This window comes from Elephas maximus, chromosome 21 (genome assembly GCF_024166365.1).
Source record: "Elephas maximus indicus isolate mEleMax1 chromosome 21, mEleMax1 primary haplotype, whole genome shotgun sequence".
Taxonomy (NCBI): domain Eukaryota; kingdom Metazoa; phylum Chordata; class Mammalia; order Proboscidea; family Elephantidae; genus Elephas; species Elephas maximus.
The window spans coordinates 14,385,873-14,407,542 of NC_064839.1; the positions used below are offsets into that span (position 1 = coordinate 14,385,873).

General features: G+C 39.4%; 1 protein-coding gene across 5 annotated transcripts in view; it reads left to right on the forward strand.

Annotated features, from left to right (window-relative positions):
• Positions 1–21,670, forward strand: part of DPY19L3 (dpy-19 like C-mannosyltransferase 3) — an 86,836-nt gene that overhangs the window by 2,128 nt on the left and 63,038 nt on the right. For 3 of the 5 annotated variants that reach the window (XR_007514759.1, XM_049865065.1, XM_049865066.1), the window contains exons 2-3: positions 522–660; positions 5,417–5,550. Coding sequence is in view for 2 of the 5 variants with exons in the window: in XM_049865065.1 (XP_049721022.1) it covers positions 558–660; positions 5,417–5,550 (237 nt within the window). In the remaining 3 variants the exon portion in view is untranslated. Of the gene's footprint in view, positions 1–521; positions 661–2,386; positions 2,522–5,416; positions 5,551–7,711; positions 9,340–21,670 lie in introns of those variants that run through there. The other 2 variants (XM_049865067.1, XM_049865068.1) reach the window with 2 other exon arrangements.

Sequence of the window (21,670 nt, forward strand, 5' to 3'; positions counted from 1 at the left end):
CCATAGGGTTTCCAAGGAACGCTTTGGTGGATTCAAATCGCTGACCTTTTGACTAGCCAGCAGAGCTCTTAACCACTGCACCGCCAGGGCGTCTAACTCCTGGTAGTGCCTGCCGCGTAGCAGGTGCTTGTCTCATAAACAGAGCCCTGGTAGTACGGTGGTTGAAAGCTACAGCTGCTAACCCAAAGGTCAGCAGTTCAAGTCCACCAGCCACCCCTTTGAAACCCTAAAGGGCAGCTCTGCTCTGTCCTGTAGGGTTGCTACGAATTGACTCAACGGCAAGGGGTTTGGTTTTTTTTTTTTTTTTGGTTTTGCCTGGTAGATATGTTTGTGCTAAACGTTTGTGTTGTGTCTTAAGTTTAGCTTTAAAGGCCAGCTAAGATTTGGATGAGAAAATGGGAGGGCGTGCTAAACAAAGGCAAACAGCACAAATGAAGTCCAGCACAGATGAGCACAGAGGCGTGCTGGGGAGTGAGGGTGCTGACATACAGATGGACCGTTTATTTCTGTGTTGCTTGTAGGAGTGCTTGGAAGAACAATGCATGTAAGTCTTTGACATGATGTCCATCCGGCAGAGAAAAGGAATAAAAGCCACAGAAATTCCTGAGGGTTATCCAGCACAAGAAGAAAATGTGAAGTTGGAAAATAAATTGCCATCTGGTATGTGATTTAAACTCAAGCCGTGTTTGGGATTGCTTTTATTTCTGCACATTTAACTATTGTTGGCCAATAGGATAAAAAATTCAGTGAACCTAACACTTGAGAAAACTTTGTTCTAGTACCCTGTTGTTTTGGTTTTTATAATTTATTTGAAAGTAATTCGATTATTTTGGTTTGACAGTTATGGTCAGATAAAAGATGAAAGCTTTGATTAGAACCCCTTGTTTCTCAGTTGTCTGGTCTTGAGCTTATTTATTGTTATGGCCGTCTGACCTGTTGACTCTACATTGATGCCTTTCCCTACTATTCAGATTTTAATCTATTTCTCATTTTTCTGGCATATATACACTGTTCATATGAGGCAGCTTTACCTTGGGGGAGTTTTTCATTTCATTAGTCAAAGATCAGTCATTTTTTTTTCTTACTAGTTTTAGGTCAAAGTCCTGAAATTTTCTCCTTTGCTTTGTTTTCGTGAGAAAAGTAGTCAGAATTGGTAAATTGTTTCTATAATACTGAAAACTTGCTAAGATAGACATCAAATGGCATTAATTGCCAACTTCTTGCCTCCTGAGTTGCTTTCTTAAGTAAGCCTAGTCAGTATTTTAAGACTAATCCTGAAAAATTTTATGTCCATTGACCATTTTAGAAGGAGCCCTGGTGGGATGGTAGTTAAAGTGCTTGGCTGCTAACCAAGAGGTTGGAGATTCGAACCCACTAGCCATGTCCCAGGAGAAGGATGTGGCAATCTGCTGCCACAAAGATTACAGCCTTGGAAACCCTTTGGGGGCTGTTCTACTCGGTCCTATAGGGGCACAATGAGTTGGAATCAACTCTATGGCAGTGGGTTTGGTTTTGGGGTTTGGCCATTTTGGATATCTGATAGAATTTACATTAATTGCAGCCATGTTAATTCTTATCAGCCAAACTTAGTAATTTGGGGGAAAGAGTTAAATAATAGTACCTGAATGGGCACGGGGGGGAGGGTAGTGGGGGTGTCATGCCGTCCAACTCAGCTGTTAGCAATAATGCATTTTGGGCAATAGAGAGTACTTCTTGAAGAGCTTATACAAGGCAAATTCAAGTTTGTTTTTAAGTAAAACATGACTCTGGGGATTGTCCAAAGCAGTATTTATCCATTTCAGAAAAACTGAAAGCGGAGGAAAGGAAAAAGAACTCCTGTAACCCACCCATCATTTCTCCATCTGCATGCTGTTTGCCCTCTTTACGTGTATACCCGCAGACATTCATATGTAGTTTTACAAAATTGGGATCCTACATGCTGTTTTGTAACTTCCTATTTTTCTCTCATAAAATGAACATGTCATAAGTCAGTAAATTTTTTTTTTTTTTTTTTGTGGTACAAACATATATAACAAAACATTTGCCAATTCAACATTTTTTGCATGCACAATTCAGTGACATTAATTAGGTTTATCACATTATGCAGCCGTCACCAGTTTCCTGTTCTACATTTTTCTATCACGCTTAACAAAAACTCAGCCCCCCAGGCAATGACTCCCATTTTTTCCCTCTCTCCCACTCTTGGGAACCACTAATAAACTTTGGTCTCTATACATTTGCCAATTCTAGGTATTTCATGTAAGTGGTAAACATTGTCAGTGACTGCATAGAGACGTAGCTGCCATCGAGTTGACTCCAACTCATGGTGGCCTTATGTACAACAGAATGAAACGTTGCGCTCATGTGTTAACCGCTTGATCACCAGCATGTTCCAGTCCATTGTTGCGGCTACTGTACCAGTCCATATCACTGAGAGTCTTCCTCACCCTCACTGGCCCTCTGCTTCATCAAACATGTTGTCCTCCTCTAGCAATTGATTCCTTCTGATGACATAAAGCAAGTGAGTTGGACAATGTTGGGTTGTAATCTATAGGTTTTCAGTCACTTGTTTTCAGAAGTGGATTGCCAGGCCTTTCTTCCTAATCTGTCCTCTGGAAGCTCCACTGAAACCTGTCCAGCAGGGTTACCCTGCTGGTGTTTGAAACACCAGTGGCATAGCTTCTGGCTACACGGCAGCACGTAAGCCACCACAGTACATCAAACTGACAGATGAGTGGTGGCAGTGACTGCATAGTAAACCATTATGTGGCTGTAGCATAAGTGATTTAACTAACTCCTTTTTCAGTATTTAGATAGTTTTCTAACCTTTTACTAACACATACAGCACTCTGATAAATATCCTTGTAGCCAAATGTTGTTTAAAACTTTAATTATTTCCTTGGGGTATATGCCTAGATTTGGAATTATTGGTCCTGTGGTATGCTCATTTTGTTGGCTTTTACTCCCTACTACCACGTTGCCTTCCAGAGCAGTACCAGTTTACTATTCTACCAGCAGCATTTGGAAGCTGTTCATTTTTTATACCATTGCCAAAACAGAGTATTAGCATTTTAAGCTATCAAATTGGCCAAGATTTTTAGAATTATACCTCATTGTTTTCATTTGCATTTCCTTGTCGTTGCTGTTAGGTGCCAACGAGTCGATTCCTACTCATAGTGATCCTATGTACAACAGAACAAAACAATGTCCAGTCCTGAGCCATCCTCACAGTCATTGCTGTGGCTAAGCCCATTGTTGTAGACGCTGTGTCAGTCTATCTTGTCGAGGGTTTTCCTCTTTTTCACTGACCCTCTGCTTTACCAAGCATGGTATTCTTCTCCAGGGACTGTTCCCTCCTGATAACATGCCTGAAAAATGTAAGACAAAGTCTCGCCATCCTCACTTCTAAGGCGCATTCTGGCTGTATTTCTTCCAGGATGTATTTGTTTGTTCTTCTGGCCAAAAAAACAAAAATAAAAACCCACTGCCACCGAGTTAATTCTGACTCATAGGGCTTCCAAGGCTGTAAATCTCTGTGGAAGCAGACTGCCACATCTTTCTATCCCAGAGCTGCTGTTTGGTTTTGAACCACCACCTTTCAGTTAGCAGTCAAACACTGTAACCACTGCACCACCAGGGCTCCATGTTCTTCTGGCAGTCCATAGTATATTCAGTATTCTTCACCAACACCATAGTTCATATGCATCAGTTCTTCTTCAGTCTTCATTATTCATTGTCCGGCTTTCACATGCATATGAAAAAAACCCATTGCCCTTCAGCTGATTCTGACTCATAGCAACCCTATAGGACAAAGTAGAACTGCCTCATAGGTTTCGACGGAGCAGCTAGCTGGTGGATTCAAACTGCTGACCTTTTGGCTCTTAACCACTGTGTCACCATGGTTCCGGTACATGCATATGAGGCGATTGAAAATACCATGACTTGAGTCGGGCATACCTTAGTCCTCAAAGTGATATCTTTGCTTTTTAACACTTTAAAGAGGTCTTTTGCAGCAGATTTGCCCAATGCAATACATCATTTGATTTCCTGACTGCTGCTTTCATGGGCGTCGATTGCGGATCCAAGTAAAATGAAATCCTTGACAATTTCAATTTATTTTCTCCTTTTGTCATGATATTGCTTATTGGTACAGTTGTGAGGGTTTTTGTTTTCTTTATGTTGAACCAGTATGTAATCCATATTTAAGGCTGTGGTCTTTGATCTTCATCAGTAAGTGCTGCAGGTATTCTGCACTTCCAGCGAGCAGGGTTGCATCATCTGTATATTGCAGATTGTTAATGAGTCTTGCTCCAATCCTGATGCCACATTCTCCTTCATGTACTCCAGCTTCTGAGATTATTTGCTCAGCATACGTATTGAATAAGTATAGTGAAAGCATACAATCCTGACACACACGTTTCCTGATCTTAAACCACGCAGTATCTTCTTGTTCTATTCCCACAACTGCCCGTTGGTCTATGTAGAAGTTCCGCGAGAGCACAGTTTTTCTGGAATCCCCATTCTTTGCAATGTCCATAATTTGTTATGATCCATACAGCCGAATGCCTTTGCATAGTCAGTAAAAACAGATAAACATCTTTCTGGTGTTCTCTGCTTGTAACCAAGATCCATCTGACATCAGCAATGATATTCCCTATTTCCTATCCTCTTCAGAACTGGACTGGAATTTCTGGCCCTGTCAGTGTGCCGCTGCAACCGTTTTTGAATTTGGCATTTCCTTATCACTAATGAATTTGAACATTTTTTTCTGTCTATCTTATATTGGCCATTTTTTCTTTTGTGCATTGCCTGCTGGAATAGTCGTCATTCGTTACTGTCCTGAAAGTATTCATCCTATGTCAAGGATAGTTAAGCTTTATTTTATGTGCTGTAAATATTTTTCCTACTTTATGTCTCCCTTAACTTAAGTCATGATGGATTTTTGCTATGGGTTTTTGTTTTTGTTTTGTTTTTAAGTAATCAAGTTGTTCAGTAGCTTTTATGAATAAACTCCAAATTGTAAATAGAGGATCTAAAAGACTATTTGCAACCTACACATGTAATTCATTTATTCCTCCATCTCACAAACTTCATCGTTAAATTCTAATTGTTTAACTATGCTAGATATAGATGCTGAGTATTAAAGATGAATAATATACAGTATTTCTCAAAAAGCTCACTTTCTGGTTGGCAAAATGGACAAGTGAACAGTTACATACAGTGGGGTAAAAACTAATAAAAGTAATAAAAAAGATTTGTGAAATCAAAGAAAAGGAGCCCCTGTGTGTTGGGGAAAGAGAAAGCTTTGCTAATGACAGAGAACTGGAACTTAGCATTCCTGATAGTTTGAAGTAGAATTACTGAATTCTAAATCCTTCACTGACTTGGTTCCTTATCTGTTCCATTTTTCTAAAAGGTTGTACCGATAGAAGATTATGGAAGATTCTCTGGTTTGCAGTTGGTGGAACCATTGCCCTCTGCAGTGGACTGCTTACATCTGTCTACCTTGCCACTTTACATGAAAATGATTTATGGTTTTCTAATATTAAGGTATGGGGTTTCTGTGACCATCGTATGATTTACTTACCACTGCCTCCAGGAGTTAGCCATGTTGATGAATGAAGACAGTGTCATTTTGCCATAAAGAATTAGTGTTATTATAAAATAACATATCAGAATTTTTGTAATCAAGCAAGCCTTCTCTTTCATTAACTTACTCCAGTTATGCAGCAGTTACTCTAATCCACGGTATTTTCCAAACTGTGGATTGTGAAATTGGTGCAGTGGGACACAGGTTGACATTGTTTCTTAATGAAGTGAAATAGAAAAGAAAATAAGACAATGTATCACTCATAGTAGAATCGAGAATGTTTTGTGAAATGAGCCCTGGTGGCACAATGATTAAGCACTTTCCTGCTAACCAAAATGTGGGTGGTTCAAACCTACCAGTAGCTCTGTGAGAGAAAATGCCTGGTGATCTGCTCTAATAAAGCTTAAAACCAAAACCTGTTGTCTTCTGGTCGATTCTGACTGATAGTGACCCCGTAGGACAGAATTGAACTGCCCAGTAGGGTTTCCAAGGCTGTAAATCTTTACTGAAGCAGACTGCCAAATCTTTCTCCTATGGAGCTGCTGGTGAGTTTGAACTGCCAATATTTTGATTAGCAGCCAAGCACTTAACTACCAGGGACCCTAGTAAACCCAATGAGGCAGTTCTACTCTGTCCTATAGGGTCGCTATGAGCCACAATCAGCTCAGCACACAACAACAACAATGTGTTTGTACAGACTGAGTCACGGTATACAACCTATGTTTTACTGTGGGTTGCATTAAAAAAAAATCAAAAGCCACTGCTCTAAACTGCGGTGTTTTAACCTGGCTCCATAGATGAGCCTCGAGGTGTCCGTAACTTTCTAATGTTATATGCGAACAGCTTTGTGGGTGTGCTTGCCCACACGCTTGCGTGCTTTTTTCTGGGAAAGGAGCCATAATTTTCATCAGATTCTCAAAAGGGCTCATGACTTCTTACACCAGTTTCCTTGTTTTCCTTCTTTCTCCCTTCTGTCTATTGATCTGTTTCTCTGTCTCTTTCTCTAACATTTCTGGAATCCCTCTTGGCGTTGTTTTCAGAACTAGTAGATCAGCTAAACAAGGAAACTTGTACATTGCCAGTGTTATGCCTTGTTTCTGATCCAAAACGTCATGATGTTTGCCCTTATTTACTAGCCGAGGCTTCTTGACGTCATTGCTTGCAAATGTAAAATTCACCTTCAAAGACCGAATGTTTATCATCTATAAGAATACTCAAAAGAATTGTAGCAGTATCTAAAGGCAGTTCACGATGAGAGTTTTCCAAAATATTTTGAACTTTGATCCCATTATTGGAATGAGTCTCCAAAGGAGACAACTTTGAACAAGTTTAACTTATATGACTAACTTCTGGTATGTTTATTTTAAAAATTGGTAGTATAACTTTATGGAGCCCCCAGGTTGTACAAATGGTAACACACTCACTGCTAACTGAAGGGTTGGAGGTTCAGGTCCACCGAGAGGTGCCTTGGAAGAAAGGCCTGGCCATCTACTGCTGAAAAATCAGCCATTGAAAACACTATGGAGCGCAGTTCTACTCTAACATACATGGGATTGCCATGAGTCAGACTCAACCTGATGGCAACTGGTTTGTTGTTTTTTTTTAAGTGTTACTTTATAGGGATGACTAGATCTCTGTTTCTCTCTCTGTATATGCAAATTATCATGGTACCAAAGAATAATGGTTCTTACATTTCAGTGACAGTTGGTAAATTTTTACTCACCTGTATCTCTTTAAGGAAATCCTGATGGTGTAGTGGTTAAGTGCTACAGCTACTAGCCAAAAGGTCAGCAGTTCAAATCCACCAGGCACTCCTTGGAAACTCTATGGGGCAGTTCTACCCTGTCCTATAGGGTCGCTTTGAGTCAGACCTGACTCGGCAGCAATGGGATTGGGTTTATATCTCTTTAAAATGGAGTAGTTACAAACAGGTTCCCTAGAATTAAGCAATGTAGTGTTGATCTATTAAGACAAATATCCTGAATAAAGGAAGTATCCCTACAGGCATAAAGCAGAAATTAAATGTTAGTAACTGGATAGTTAGTCATCATTCTGAAAGAGATTGCATAACTTAATTATGAACTATAAGTCTAGCTTTTTAATTTAAAAATTGCAAATGGCTTTGTTAGTATCCTTAAATATGCTTATCATTTAAAAAAAAAAAAAAACTTAGCATTCTTGATTTTTCCCTCAATATCAGTTTTTCTCAAAAAAGTGCAAAGCTCGCCAGGTTAAGGGAGTCATTATATTTTTACTTGGTATATATTGAGAACCTGTTCTGTGGATAATGTTGAATTAAATGCTGCAGGAACTATGGAAGGAGTAATAAAGGCTTCTGAATCTTCCAACATCTCTTCCGACATAATAAATTAATTCAGTAAATACATATTAAGTACCTGTAGTATGCCAGAAGCACCGTGTTCAGTAGCAGCAATACCACCAAATATGTTAAGGTCCCGCCTCAAGGATCCAACACTCTTGAGGAGGACATAGGCAAGTAGGTAGGACATTGAGAATCAACACTGTGATAAGGGTCCAGATAGAGAGTATTACGGGAGTACACAGGAAGGACAGCCTAACCTAATCTTGGAAGATCAAGGAAGGTTTTCTAGAGGAAGCAGTGATAAAAGAGACCTGAAGAAGACCAGGTAAGTTGTAGGAGAAGGGAAATGTACAGGAAGTTCAAGAAGTAAGGCAGCCTGGAGTATTTAAAGTGTTGGCAATAGTTTGGCATGGCTGGAGGCTAGACAGGGCAAGAGACTATAGTGGGAATGGTAAACAGGCCAGATCATGAAGGACCCTGTCCTCTGTGACTGATAGAACTTTCTCAGAACATAGTAGTGAGCCCTATTTTAATAATATAGCGGTGTCATCGTATTGGTGTTTTAGAAAGATGGCTCAGGCTACAGTGTGAAAAATAGGTTTAAGGAGGACAAAACTGAAGTCAGAGGAAACTGATGGGATAATATAATTTAGTGGCCTAAATTTGGGTAGTAGCAGTGGAGCCGTGTTTATTTATTTGATCATCATTCACTGAATACCTGCTATGTGCCAGGCACTGTTCTAAGCCCTGGGAATAGAACACTGAATGTGATATGAACTTAATTCTCATGAGGAGAAACTAACTGGAAATAATAAATACTTCTTTATGGTGAACAACAAACAGGGTAATGAGATCGTTACCAGAAGGCGACTTGAAATTGGGAGTTAAGGCAGGCCACTTTGAGGGCAAGAGATATAAATTAGACTTAAATGATAATGTAACGGAACGCCACTCGAGTTCTTGTCCTGTCTTATTAGCCAGTTGAAATAAGACGGACACTGATTGCAACGGAAACAGAAAGTGGCAAGTTTGTTGTCTGCGCATACAAGGAGCGCTTGGGGTCTAGTGACCTTAAGGCCACGTGCTCGCTGACTAAGGGGGCTGGGGAGCTTTTTGTTTCTAATGGTGTCAGGGGGTTGGTGCCCGGAATTTTCTGCCTTTAGCCCTCCCATGCCTGTATTTGGGGGCGGGGGGTCAGTTGAAGGATGTGATTTCAATCTGTGCATGCTTCAAGGTGTAACTAGGGCCACTACTTGCTGCGACTTCCTGCCCAAAACAAGCTTGTGGTTAGCAAGACAAAGGGGGGGGAAGGGGTGTTGATTGGGGTTTTCAGTATGGCTGAGCAGCCTGTTTCCATAAGAAGGAACCAGCCAAGATCTGTGAGAACACTCTGAGAAGAGGGAACAGCAAATGAAACGGTGGTGAGGTAGGAATAAACTTGGCAGGTTGAGTAACAGAGAGAAAGCATATGTGGCCAGAGTTTTGTGAGCCATGAGGAGGTGGTACAAAAGGAAAAGGCCAGATCATATAGCGCTCCGTAGGCTGGACAGAACTGGAGAGAAGCAGTCAGTCAGAGGGTTTTAGGAGGTGGACTTGAAAGGACATATTGATTCATTGTGTGGAAGGCAGTTGAGAGTGAAGAATCTTCAGTGCTTTCTCCCATTAGCAGATGGATGGGTGGACATGCCATTTGCTATGACAACAAACAGGATGGAAGGAGCAGATCTGGGCAGCAAGGCAGGAAACGATGAGTTGAAGTGTTGAGTGAGTCACTTTCGAAGCAGTCCAAGTAGAAATATGGAGTAAAGGAAGCTAGATTTATGGATCTGAAGGCAGGAGTTCCATCTGTGTTGAAAATGGACGTTTTCATGTTACCACCTTGTAGATGTGTGGGTGAGATTGTTTCAGGAGCGTGTTGAGTGAGAAGAGAAAAAGCCTAGGCCAGTTTCTGTCTGTGCCTCAGATACCATCTGTGAGAAATGACGAAACACGCATATCCTCTAACAAGTTTCTCTCCGCCCACCACCCCTGCCCCCTGAAATTTGCAATTACACTCAGTCTTACTGATTTTTTTCTTTTTCTTTATTCAAGTGATAACTCATAACATAGACTTTTTTCCGCCTTTTTCACAAAAGAGGAAACCTCTGGTGCAGTAGCCGTTTCCCAAGTCTGGATTACCTGTGTGGAGGCATTTGGCGCATTTTTCTGCTCGGGTTATCCAGGCTGGTGCTGTCCAGTAGAACTCTGTGCAGCGAAGGAAGCCTCTAGGTCTTCACTGTCTAGTACAGCAGCCACGAGCCACATGTGGCTATCGAGCACTTGAAAATAAAATTTTAAATTTTATTTTGTTTCTATTCATTTGAATTTTAATTAGCTTTAAAATACATGTATAGTTTCTGTGAATAAAAAAAATTGAAAATTTCCAATCAAAAACCTTACTTAGCCAAAGGAAAAGCTCGTTTTCAGAGTTTATATGCCTTCATAAATTTACTCCTCTAATTTACACCATTTCAGATTGGAAGAATTATAGGAATATTTGAGAAGGGTAACTCTCTTTACCTGGGGTATTTGTGAGTTACACTGTAACATCCTTATCAAAATTGCTAGGCTAGTTTTTGATGAAAATATATCTTTTGAATCCTTTGAATTAATTGTAATTATTCAGAGAGTAAAAGTCTTCTAAAATAACAAGCCATACATTGGGTTTATGCATTCAAAATGATCTTTAATTGTTCATTTTGTATGGTAGATTTGAAAAGTGAGAACCCTGAAGTAGCAACATGGAAGTTAAGGGCATTAAATGGTTATAGAAAATCTGTATGTAGTATCTTTTCTAAGCATATTTTATAAATTAAAAAGTTCTTTTTATACTATCTTAACCATTGTGTTATATTTCCCTTGCTAGGAAGGGGAAAGTATTAGAGATTCTTAAAAATACTCTTTATTGACTGTCTGCTATGTACTTGGCATTGTTCTGGGTGCATTTTACACATATTTTATTGAATCTGTCTCCAAAGCCTACACACTACCTCTAAATTGTCCTTTAAATCCAACATGCTTTTTTGCTGCCCTTGATTATAAACAAAACAAACAGGGCAAAGCCCGTGCTTTTCCTTGGTGTGCTACCCTTATGTGCTAAGTCAATAATGGTCTCTCTGTAGTGGAATCAGTTGGGTACCTGGTGGCGCAGTGGTTAAGAGCTATGGTGTGCTGTGGCTGCTAACCAAAAGGTCAACAGTTTGAATCTACCAGCCACTCCTTGGAAATCCTATGGAGCAGTTCTACTTTGTCCTGTAGGGTCGCTATGAGTCAGAATCAACTGGACAGTAATGGGTTTGGTTTTTTGGTTTTGGATGGTAGAAATCAACCTCTGGGGATGAGGAAAGTAGTATAGGCAGAGGGAGGAGGGGAGGCTACTGGCTGGTATAAAAGATTGGGGTTGGAACTAGAGCAGAAGGATGTAACTTCAGGAAGTTGCAGTCAGGGGTAGGATGTAGTCAGCATTGGCAAGTGGGGAGCCAGATCATTGCATTCTTAATGATTTGTGTCTAGTCGATTCTGTAGTCAAAAGCTGTATCAGCTTCATTCTTTTTTTGTTGATTTTGTTTTTGTTGTTAGTTTGTGACTTAGGAGATCCCATGTGTTACAGAGTAGAACTGCTCCGTAGGGTTTTCTTAGATGTAACCTTTACGGGAGTAGATCACCAAGCCTGTTTCCTTCTCGGTGCCAGTAGGTGGGTTCAAACTGCCAACCTTTTGGTTACCAGTTGAGTGTTGGCCATTCATGCCACCCAGAGACTGTCATCTTAAGTCTTTTTATTTCTTGAGTGTGTATTTTTATTGCACAAACTACGTAGTGACAATAATGAAAATGTTTAAGCAAAATTACTCAGTATTTATTACCCTTAACGGAAAACTGGTTTCATTTTTCTCTTCCATTCTTCATCCTTTATGCATACCCCCAGTGCCGTCGTCTCATAGCGACCCTATAGGACAGAGTTGAACTGCCCCATAGAGTTTCCAAGGAGCGCCTGGCGGATTTGAACTGCTGACCCTTTGGTTAGCACCTGTAGCACTTAACCACTACGCCACCAGGGTTTCCCCTTTATGCATATATATTTTAATTATTTGTGACTTCAGTATAGGTAGTTTTTTTATAATCTGCTTTATCTGATGTCACCAAACCCATTGCTGTTGAGTCGATTCTGACTTACAGCGACCCTCTAGGACAGAGCAGAACTGCCCCGTACGGTTTCCAAGGAGTGCCTGGTGGATTCAAATTGCCAGCCTTCTGATTAGCAGCCATAGGTCTTAACCACTGTACCACCAGGGTTTCCATCTGATGTCACATCATTTGCCTTTTCCATATATGGTTAAATATTTTCACAGAACGTTCACAACTATTATGTAAATAATTGTGATTATATATAATTTAGTATTTTTGGAGTTTTTTATTCTTAGTTATTTCACTATTTCCCTAATCTCCAGTTGTTGAGTACTCACTTGTCTCTAATTTTGTACTTAAACTCCAAAACTGCCTACTTAATTTCTCATTTTAAAGTGGTAGTGTAAAGCTATTAGATTCACTTTGTCTTGAAATTACCTCAGAGCAATTCAGAAAATGTCGATAATAGTCAGATTTCACCTTTGATGAAACTAAGAGAGATTTGTAATCTGAAACTATAATGTAAGAGAAGCACTGCCAAATCCTATTAAATTTAAAGGAACGTAGAAAGATGATGAGCAAGGACTTTGAAAGCTGATTTCAGATAAAGCTGGCAAAGCATGGCTCTTCAAAGTTCTGGCATATCCTGAGAGATCAAACCAACCGAAACCAAAAAGATACCAGAGCCACTGCCATGGGGTTGGTTCTGACTCATAACGACCACATAGGGTTCCCAAGGCTGTAAATCTCTACACAAGCAGACTGTCACATCTTTCTCCTGAGGAGCGGCTGGTGGATTCAAACCACCAACCTTTGGGTTAGCCATGGATCACTTTAACCACTGCTCCACCAGGACTTCTACAGCCATGGGAATGGGTATGTGGACTAATAGCAAAAGCTTTTCTGTACACACTTTGGTATAAAGAAAAAGTGAGTTAGGCAGCCTGAAAGAAGTAATCACAGAGATAAGCCATATTTATAGGAAGGGGAATTTAAGAGCGCAGGGATAAAGAGAGAAAACTTGCATTCTGAAGAGCTTTGAGGCTGCCAGTCTCCACTCACTAAAATAAGGAAGAGACTAAAGAACTCATTCTTGTAAATGACCTTCTATCATAAGGGAGATTTGCTAGCCTGAGTTATGGCCCTGGCCTCTCTCCTATGTGAACTTCCCGCAAATGGCTGGCTGAATAAGAACTTGCCACATTCAAAAACGACTGACAATCAAAAAAACAACTAGCACAGGATCTGTGCAATGATGCTTCCAGAAAAAAGGGAAGAGAAAAACAGGAACCAAGTGGCACATGAAGAACAATCTACAGAAAAATTTTGCAGCAGAGACATGAAACTTGTGGCCAAGCATGTCACCATGATTTAAAAAACAAACAAACATAATAAAGCACTTGATGTGAAAGATGAATTCAAAGCAGTGACATAAGAAGGTATAATCCTTCAGGAAAATATAGGTAGATAACAAAAGAAAAATGAAACATGAACTGGCAGAATTTAGGCAAGAAATAGAATTAAAAGATACAACCATAGTAGAGATTATGATCATATTGGAAACAACACCCAAGAGAACAGAATTTTCAGAAAGTACAGAAAGGAAAATGTTGGACAGAATTGATTAAATGAAATGAAATTAATAAAGTATTAGAAAGTGATAGCTGAGGAGAACAAAGAACCACAAACATACACATCATTTGTATCCCAAAACAAGGGAACCAAAACAATGAAGCAGGGAAAGAAAAAAAAAAAAAAAACACTTAAAAGATTTCTGGAAGTAAGACTTGACTCTACAAATTGAAGGGGCACAGTGGGTCTCAGGAAAAACTGACCTAGAAAAATCAATAACAGGATATAGCTTTGTGAAGTTGCTGGACTTAAAAATAAGGAAACCTTGAACATCTAGGCAAGAGATGAGAGGAAGCAAAGGTCAATCTGGCTTCTGACTTTTCCATACTAACATTTAATGCTGAAAGACCACGAATGAGGTCTACAAAGTATTCAAGAGACAGAAAATTTTTTATATACTGTAACCCAATCATTCTATCATGTATGAAAGTACCATTCAAACTTCTTTGATCCTTTAAAAACCCGTTGCCATGGAGTCGATTTCCGACTCATAGTGATCCTAGGAAGTATATTTTTAAAGAATACCTGAAGAAATTGGTAAAGAAAAAACTTCATCCAGCAAAGAAAGAAATGGAAAAGCAATTGCAGGAAGACCAGCACTAAGGTTCAAATTTATTTAACTGTCAGGTTTAGACTAAATACGTAGTAACAGAACAAAATGTAAATGCTACAAACTTTAACAATGTGATAATAACATAATAACACAATTAGAGAAAGAAAAGATAGATTAGCTTTTATAGCTAGAAATCAAAAAGTTTTATTTGAAACCAAGTCTAACTAGTATATATGTTAATATATATATTTTCTAGTATTTACTAATACTAGAAAACTCAAGAAAAATACTATCAAATAAAATTGGCTAGGGAAGAAATATAAACTTCTTAAGATTGGCATTACTCATTATAGGATGTCAATAAATACCATCCATAGAAGTAAAGAATTAAGTTATCCTATGAAGTTATAAAAGTAACCCCTAGAACAAAAAGTAAACCTCCCAAATTAAAAGAAAACATATGTACACAAAACACAAAAGCAGACACAGATCGTATAATGAAAGATTTGTTCTAAAAAGCAATAAAAAGTATGACACAAAATGTATTAATTCAAATATATCCAAACATTTTTATGTAAATAATACAAATGGGCTCTACTTGCCTATGAAAGTAAAAACTCTGGATCACAAAAACAAAAAAAACCCAAGTCCCATGCTATATGCATAAGATATTCCCAGAACAAAGTTACTTGGAAAGATTGAGCCCAAAGTTAAAACCACAGGAAATACTGGAAGAAGTATAGAAATACGTTAGTATTGAGGATTTTTAATTTTTTTATTTTACTGATACTAGTAACATCCAGTAGCATATTAAAAGTATGACACACCATGAACACATACTTTTTATGACAGGAATGCCAGGAAGATTGCCAAGAAATATATTAATATACTTGTTTACCATGTTAGTACTTCAAAAGATGCAAGAAAATAATTTTTAATTGATTTTGGTGATGGTTGTATAACTGAATATATTGAAAACTTCTGAATTGTATATTTTTAGTGGGTGAATTGTATGGCATATCAGTTATATCTCAATAAAGCTGTCATCTAAAAAAGATACAAAAGTGATAAAATTCTACATCATTTTTTTTAAAAAAACTCAACGGTAAGAATAGGCCAGATGAGTTCACCATATCAATAAAGAATAAAAAACATGTGACCATCTGAATACTCACAGAAAAAGCATTTGATAAAATTCTGTATCCCTTCATGATAAAAATACTCAACAGACTAGCAATGGAAGGGAGCTTCCTTAACTGAATAAAGGGCATCTAGCAACAACCCATCATACATAATGGTGAAAGACTGAAAGCTTACTCCCTAAGATCAGGAACAACAAAACAATGTCCACTCGCACCACTTGTATTCAACAATGTACTGGATGTTCTAGCCAGGGCCATCAGGCAAGAAAATTAAATAAAAGGTATCCAAATTGGAGAAGAAGTAGAACTGTTTGTATTTGTAGATGATATGATCTTGTATATAGAAAATCCTAACCAACACTAAAAAAAACTACTAGAACTAATAAACCAGTTCAACAAGGTTGCAGGATATAAGATCAATTTCTAGAAATCCATTGTATGTCTATACAGTAGAAGTGAACAAACCAAAAATGAAATTAGGAAAACTATTCATCTACAGTAGCAGCAAAAAGAATACAATACTTAGGAATAAATTTAATAAAATGTTTAAAATTTGTATCATGTTCGTGAATGGGGAAACTTTATATTGTTAAGATGACAGCCTACCCAAGTTGATCTGCAGATTCAGTGCGATCAGTATCAGAATCCCAGCTGGATTTTTTGCAGAAATTGACAAGCTGACCCTATCACATGGAAACTCAAGGGACCCATAATAACCAAAGCAGTCTTGACAAAGGAGCGAAGTTGGAAAGCTCGTACTTCCTGATTTCAAAATTTACTGCAAAGCTACAATAATCAAGATGGAGTGGTACTGGCATAAGGGTGGACATATAGGTCAATGGAATAGAATTGAGAGTCCAAGAATAAATCCTTATGTTTATGATCAATTAATTTTCAAAAAGGGTACCATGACAATTAAAGAGAAAAAACAATCTTTTCAACACCTGGGCCTGGGACAACTGGATAGCCACGTACAGAAGAATGAAGTTGAATCCCTTCCTCACACTATACGTAAAAATTAACTCAAAATAGATCCTACGCCTCAATGTAAGAGCTAAAGCTAAAACTTTTAGAGAAAACATAGGAGTGGATATTCTTGACGTTGGATTAGGTAAAGCCTTCTCAGCTATAATGCCAAAATCTGAAGTTACCAAAGGAAAAAATAAGTAATTGGATTTCATCAAAATATAAAACTTTCATGCTTGAAAGTATACCATCAAGAAAGTAGAAAGGCCCATGGAATGGGAGAATATTTTGGCAAATCGTATATCTAATAAGCAACGTGTATCTAGACTGTATAAAGAACTCAGTTACAATTCAGTAATAAAAGAACAACCCAATTTAAGAACTGGGCAAAGGATCTCAATAGATATTTTTCCAATAACAAGTGCTGGCCAGGATATGGAGAAGTTGGAACACTCCTACCACCCAACCACCACTACCCGCCCCCCCACACACACGCACACACACGCACGCAGAGCTGATTTGGTAAACAGTCTAGCAATTCCTCAGTTAAACATAGAGTTACCATATGACCTTGTATTTTACCCTTAGGTATATACCCAAGAGAAGTGAAAACGTGTTCACACAAACTTATACACAAATGTTCATAGCAACATTATTCATATACCCAAGAGAAGTGAAAACATGTTCACACACAAACTTATACACAAATGTTCATAGCAACATTATTCATAATAGCCAAAAAGTAGAAAAGCTCAAATACCCATCAACTGATAAATGGACAAATAAAATATGGTGTGTGTGTGTGTGTGTATATATATATATATATAATAGAAGATTATTCAGCAATAAAAGGAAATTAATTACTGATACATGCTTCAACATGGATGAACATTGAAAACAAGCTAAATGAAACCAGCCAGTCACAAAGGACCACAGATGATATGGTTTCATTTATATGAAATGTCCAGAATAGGCCAGTCTAAAAAGAAAGTTGATTAGCGATTGCCTAGGGCTGAGGGCCATCACTTGTCTGTCAGTTTGTGGTGGCTTGCGTGTTACTATGATGCTGGAAGCTATGCCTCTGGTATTTCAAATATTAATAGGATCACCCGTGGTGGACAAGTTTCAGTGGGTCTTCCAGACTGAGACCTGGTGATCTACTTGTGAGAGTTTGCCAATGACAACCATATGGATCACATGGAATATTGTCTGATAGAGTGATGGAAGACGAGCCTCCTAGGTTGGAAGACACTGGACAATAGCCGCAACAATGGACTCAAATACCAAAGATTGTGAAGACGGTGCAGGACTGGGCAGCATTTCTTTCTATTATATGTAGGGTTGCCATAAGTCAGAGCTGACTCGATGGCACCTAACAACAAAGGGCTGAGAGGAACAGGGGGCTTGCAGTGTGATGGCTAAGCGATGTGAGGTTTCTTTTGGGGGTGATGAAAATGTTCTAAAATTGATTGTAGGGATGCCTGCGCAACTCTGGATATACTAAAAGTATGGATTGAATTATACACTTTAAATGGGCAAATTGTATGGTATGAGAATCCTATCTCAGTAAAGCTATTAAAAACAAACAAAAAAGAATAGATGCATACTTTTTTTTTCAATACAACATGCGTACATCTCAGCCCAAATGCTAAGGCCCTACGCAATAGGGAAACGTAGAGCAGTACTATCCAATGGAATTTTCTGTGATGATGTTAAGTTCTTTACTGTGCTGTATTCTCCATCCAGTATGATAGCCACTAGCCAAATATGCTCAGAACCTGAGAAACTAAATTTTTAGTTGTAATTAAATTTTATTAAGCACATGTAGCTAGAGGCTACCAATTGGACAGCCCAGCACTAGAAGCAAAACCCCAAGCCAGAGCTACCCATCTTTACTACTGTTATTTAACATTGCTTTGGAGGTACCAGCAACACAATTAAACATGAGAAAAAGTGAAAAGTATAAAAATTGGAAAGGAGGAGGTAAAATTATTTGCAGCTGGCGTGATTATATACCTGGAAATCCCAAGAGAGTAATCTGAAAAATTACTACAAGCAATAGGAAAATTCAGAAGATAACAGGGTATGAAATTAAATATATAGAAACCAACTATTTTAAAATTTGTCAACTTGAAGTTAATAGAGAAAGAAGACTGCAAACATACCCTTTCAGTGCTGCCTGCTACACTTCCTCCATCCGTGTACCCTCCTGCTCTACTTCCGTTGTGACCTTTTCTTCCCTCAAACCTTCATAACTTCCCTAATCCTCACCCTTGGCTGATGACATTATTTCCTGTTTCCCTGAGAAAGTAGAAAGGAAACACCTATCTGCCTGAAGTCTATGTCCAGATCACTGACCTTTCTTGTCACTTTTGTGAGATTCAATCCCGTCTTCTACTGAAGCACATTGCTGTAGCACTCATTCTCTCTATTTTGCTCTTTCTTCCATCCTTCTTGTTGTTAGCTGGCCCCTGACTCGTGGCAACCCCAAGCACAACAGGACCTCTGCTCAGGGACTCTGGGTCCAAAGGACACGCTCTGATCTTGGCACTGCTTTCTTGGTGGTATGAGGTCCCCCTGTCTCTCTGCTCACTTTCTTTTCCTTTTTATCTCTTCAGAGATAAAAGGTGGTATAGGCCACACCCCAGAGAAGCTCCCTTTACATGGGATCAGGAGTGTGGCCTGGGTAAAAAAAAAAAAAAGGGTATTACAATTCCATCGTAATCCTCTTTAACATAAAATTGCAATCACAGTTGGAGGACAACCACCCAATATTGGGAATCATGGCCTAACCAAATTGACATATTTTGGAGGGACATAATTCAATCCATGACACTAAGTTACAAATTTTCACAGAAACTTAATGCTTACTCAAAAACCGAACATCAAATGGGGTAAAAATCAGTTCTATCATGCCAATATAATGTGTTTGGTCAGCTTTAAAATCCAGTTATTGCATCAGAATGTAATGTAATTCACAAAATTTACATGCTTTCTTTTGGAATTGCATATTTGGTAGGATTTTGTTCACACTCATTTCCAAGAACAATCTTGTTCATAGTTTTAAATACCATCTATATGCTGATGGGAAACCCTGGTGGCATAGTGGTTAAGAGCTACAGCTGTTAACCAAAAGATTGGCAGCTCGAATCCACCAGCCACTCCTTGGAAACTCTGTGGGGCAGCTCTGCTCTATCCTGTAGGGTCACTATGAGTCAGAATCAGCAGTGGGTTTTGGTTTTTATATGCTGATGACTCCCAAATGCATGTCTCCTGCTCAAACCTCTCCCCAAACTCCAGACTTGTATATCCAGCTGCCTACTTGGCCAACTTCATTTGAATATCAAAAAAAAATCCACTGCCATCGAGTCAATTCCGACTCGTAGTAACCCTGTAGGACAGAGTAGAACTGCCCCCATAGAGTTTCCAAGGCTGTAAATCTTTACCGAAGCAGACTGCCACATCCTTCTCCCATGGAGTGGTTAACCAAGTGCTTTAACCACTGCACCAAAAGGGCTCCCTGAATGCCCAGTTGGTAGGTTCAGACTCAAACACATGACCTTCCCTGCCTTTAGGTGTTGCCCCTTAAATCTTCTCCATCTCTATAAATGACAACTTCATCCTTCAGGGGCTCAGGCGAGAAACTTTGAAGAACCCCAGTTCTCTGGGACCCTACACTGCATTCCTCAGCAAACCCTATCAGCTTTACTTTTACAGCATATCTAGAACCTGGTCACCTCTACTACCTCCACCGTTACCTTTACCTGCATTGTTGCAGCAGCCCCCTACCCATTGGTTTCCCTGCTTCCCCCCCTTGCCCCCAGTAGCCTATTCTGAACACAGCAGCCAGCGTGACCTTTTAAAAATGTAAATCAGCTTCTGTCTCTGCTCAGAATCCTTACATTTAAACTTAGCATGTCTAAAACCAAACTCCCAATTCCCGTTCCCCTGTCCCCTTCTACCTCTGAGTACAAGCCTGAAGTCCTTGTGATCACCCACCAGGCCTAGGTGACCCTGCTTGCACCCGCTGCCTCTCTGACCTTGTTAACTGTCCCTTCCTTCTTCCTCCCACTCAGGCCGCACTCCTTCCTCACTGTTCTTCAGGACTTCGGTGTGTCATTCCGTCTGCCCAGACTTTTCCCTGAGACCTCCACAAGGCTCACTGCCACGTCCCTTCAGGTCTCTGTTCAGTTGTCACTTCATCAGTGGAGCCTACCTTGCCCACTCTTAAAACCACAACGCTAACTTTCACTTAAAGCACAATAAAAATTAAAAAAAAAAAAAAAAGCAACACTTCCCCCAGTCCGCTCCTGCCCCGTTCCCTGCCTTACTATTTTCCATAGCAGTGACAATTGTCTGAAATACTGTGAATTTTACTTACCTGTTCTCTTTCCCCTCTATTCTAGATTATAAATTCCAGGAAGGCAGGGATTTTTGTCTGTTTTTTCCCCTTGCTGTATCCCGCAGCACCTAGAAGAATACTTATCACTTGTTGGTGCTCAAAAGTGTTGAATGAATGAATAAGGAAGATAGATTGGAGGAAGGCAAGATAAATTAGGACTGCAGGATCCAGGATAGTTAAGGCATCCCTTCCTTTCTATGCCTCCATTGCCTTGACTTGTCATTTTCTTTTTAAAAAATGCATTGTTTTTCTTTCTCATTGAAACATGAATTTGGGGAGATCCAGGACTAAATTTTTATACCTTTTTGTTTTCCCAGCAAACGTATGTTCAGTGGCAAACCAAACCAGTTGCTGTCAAGTCAATTCCAATGCATAGTGACCCTATAGGACAGAGCAGAACTATCCCATAGAGTTTCCAAGGAGGGCCTGGTGGATTTGAACTGCAGACCGTTTGGTTAGCAGCTGTCGCTCTTAACCACTACACCATGAGGGTTTCCATGTTCACTGGTGAGAAAGGACAATTCTTGTTTAGGTAAAAGGATAATTCCTGTTTGGGTAAAAGCATTCAAGTCGGTCATTTTTTTCAGTCTCTTTGTGCTGACATTTTCTGGTGTTGTTTTCTTATTTATTTCATATTGCGTAATTTGCATGTCTTCACATTGAATACTTCTGCAAAGCATGGATCCTTTACAGTAAATGTAATTCGATTAGGGCTAATCCACAAAACAGCAACGACAGTAGAACCTGGAGCCACAATTGCTTCTGTGCAGGCCCCTGGACATAGTGCCACCTCAGCGGTAGTCCAACCTACTCGCATACTCTCTACTGAGCAACTGTCATGTGGCAAGGCTCTAATCAACTCTAGGGCAGGAATCATTCCCCTCTAACAGATGGACAT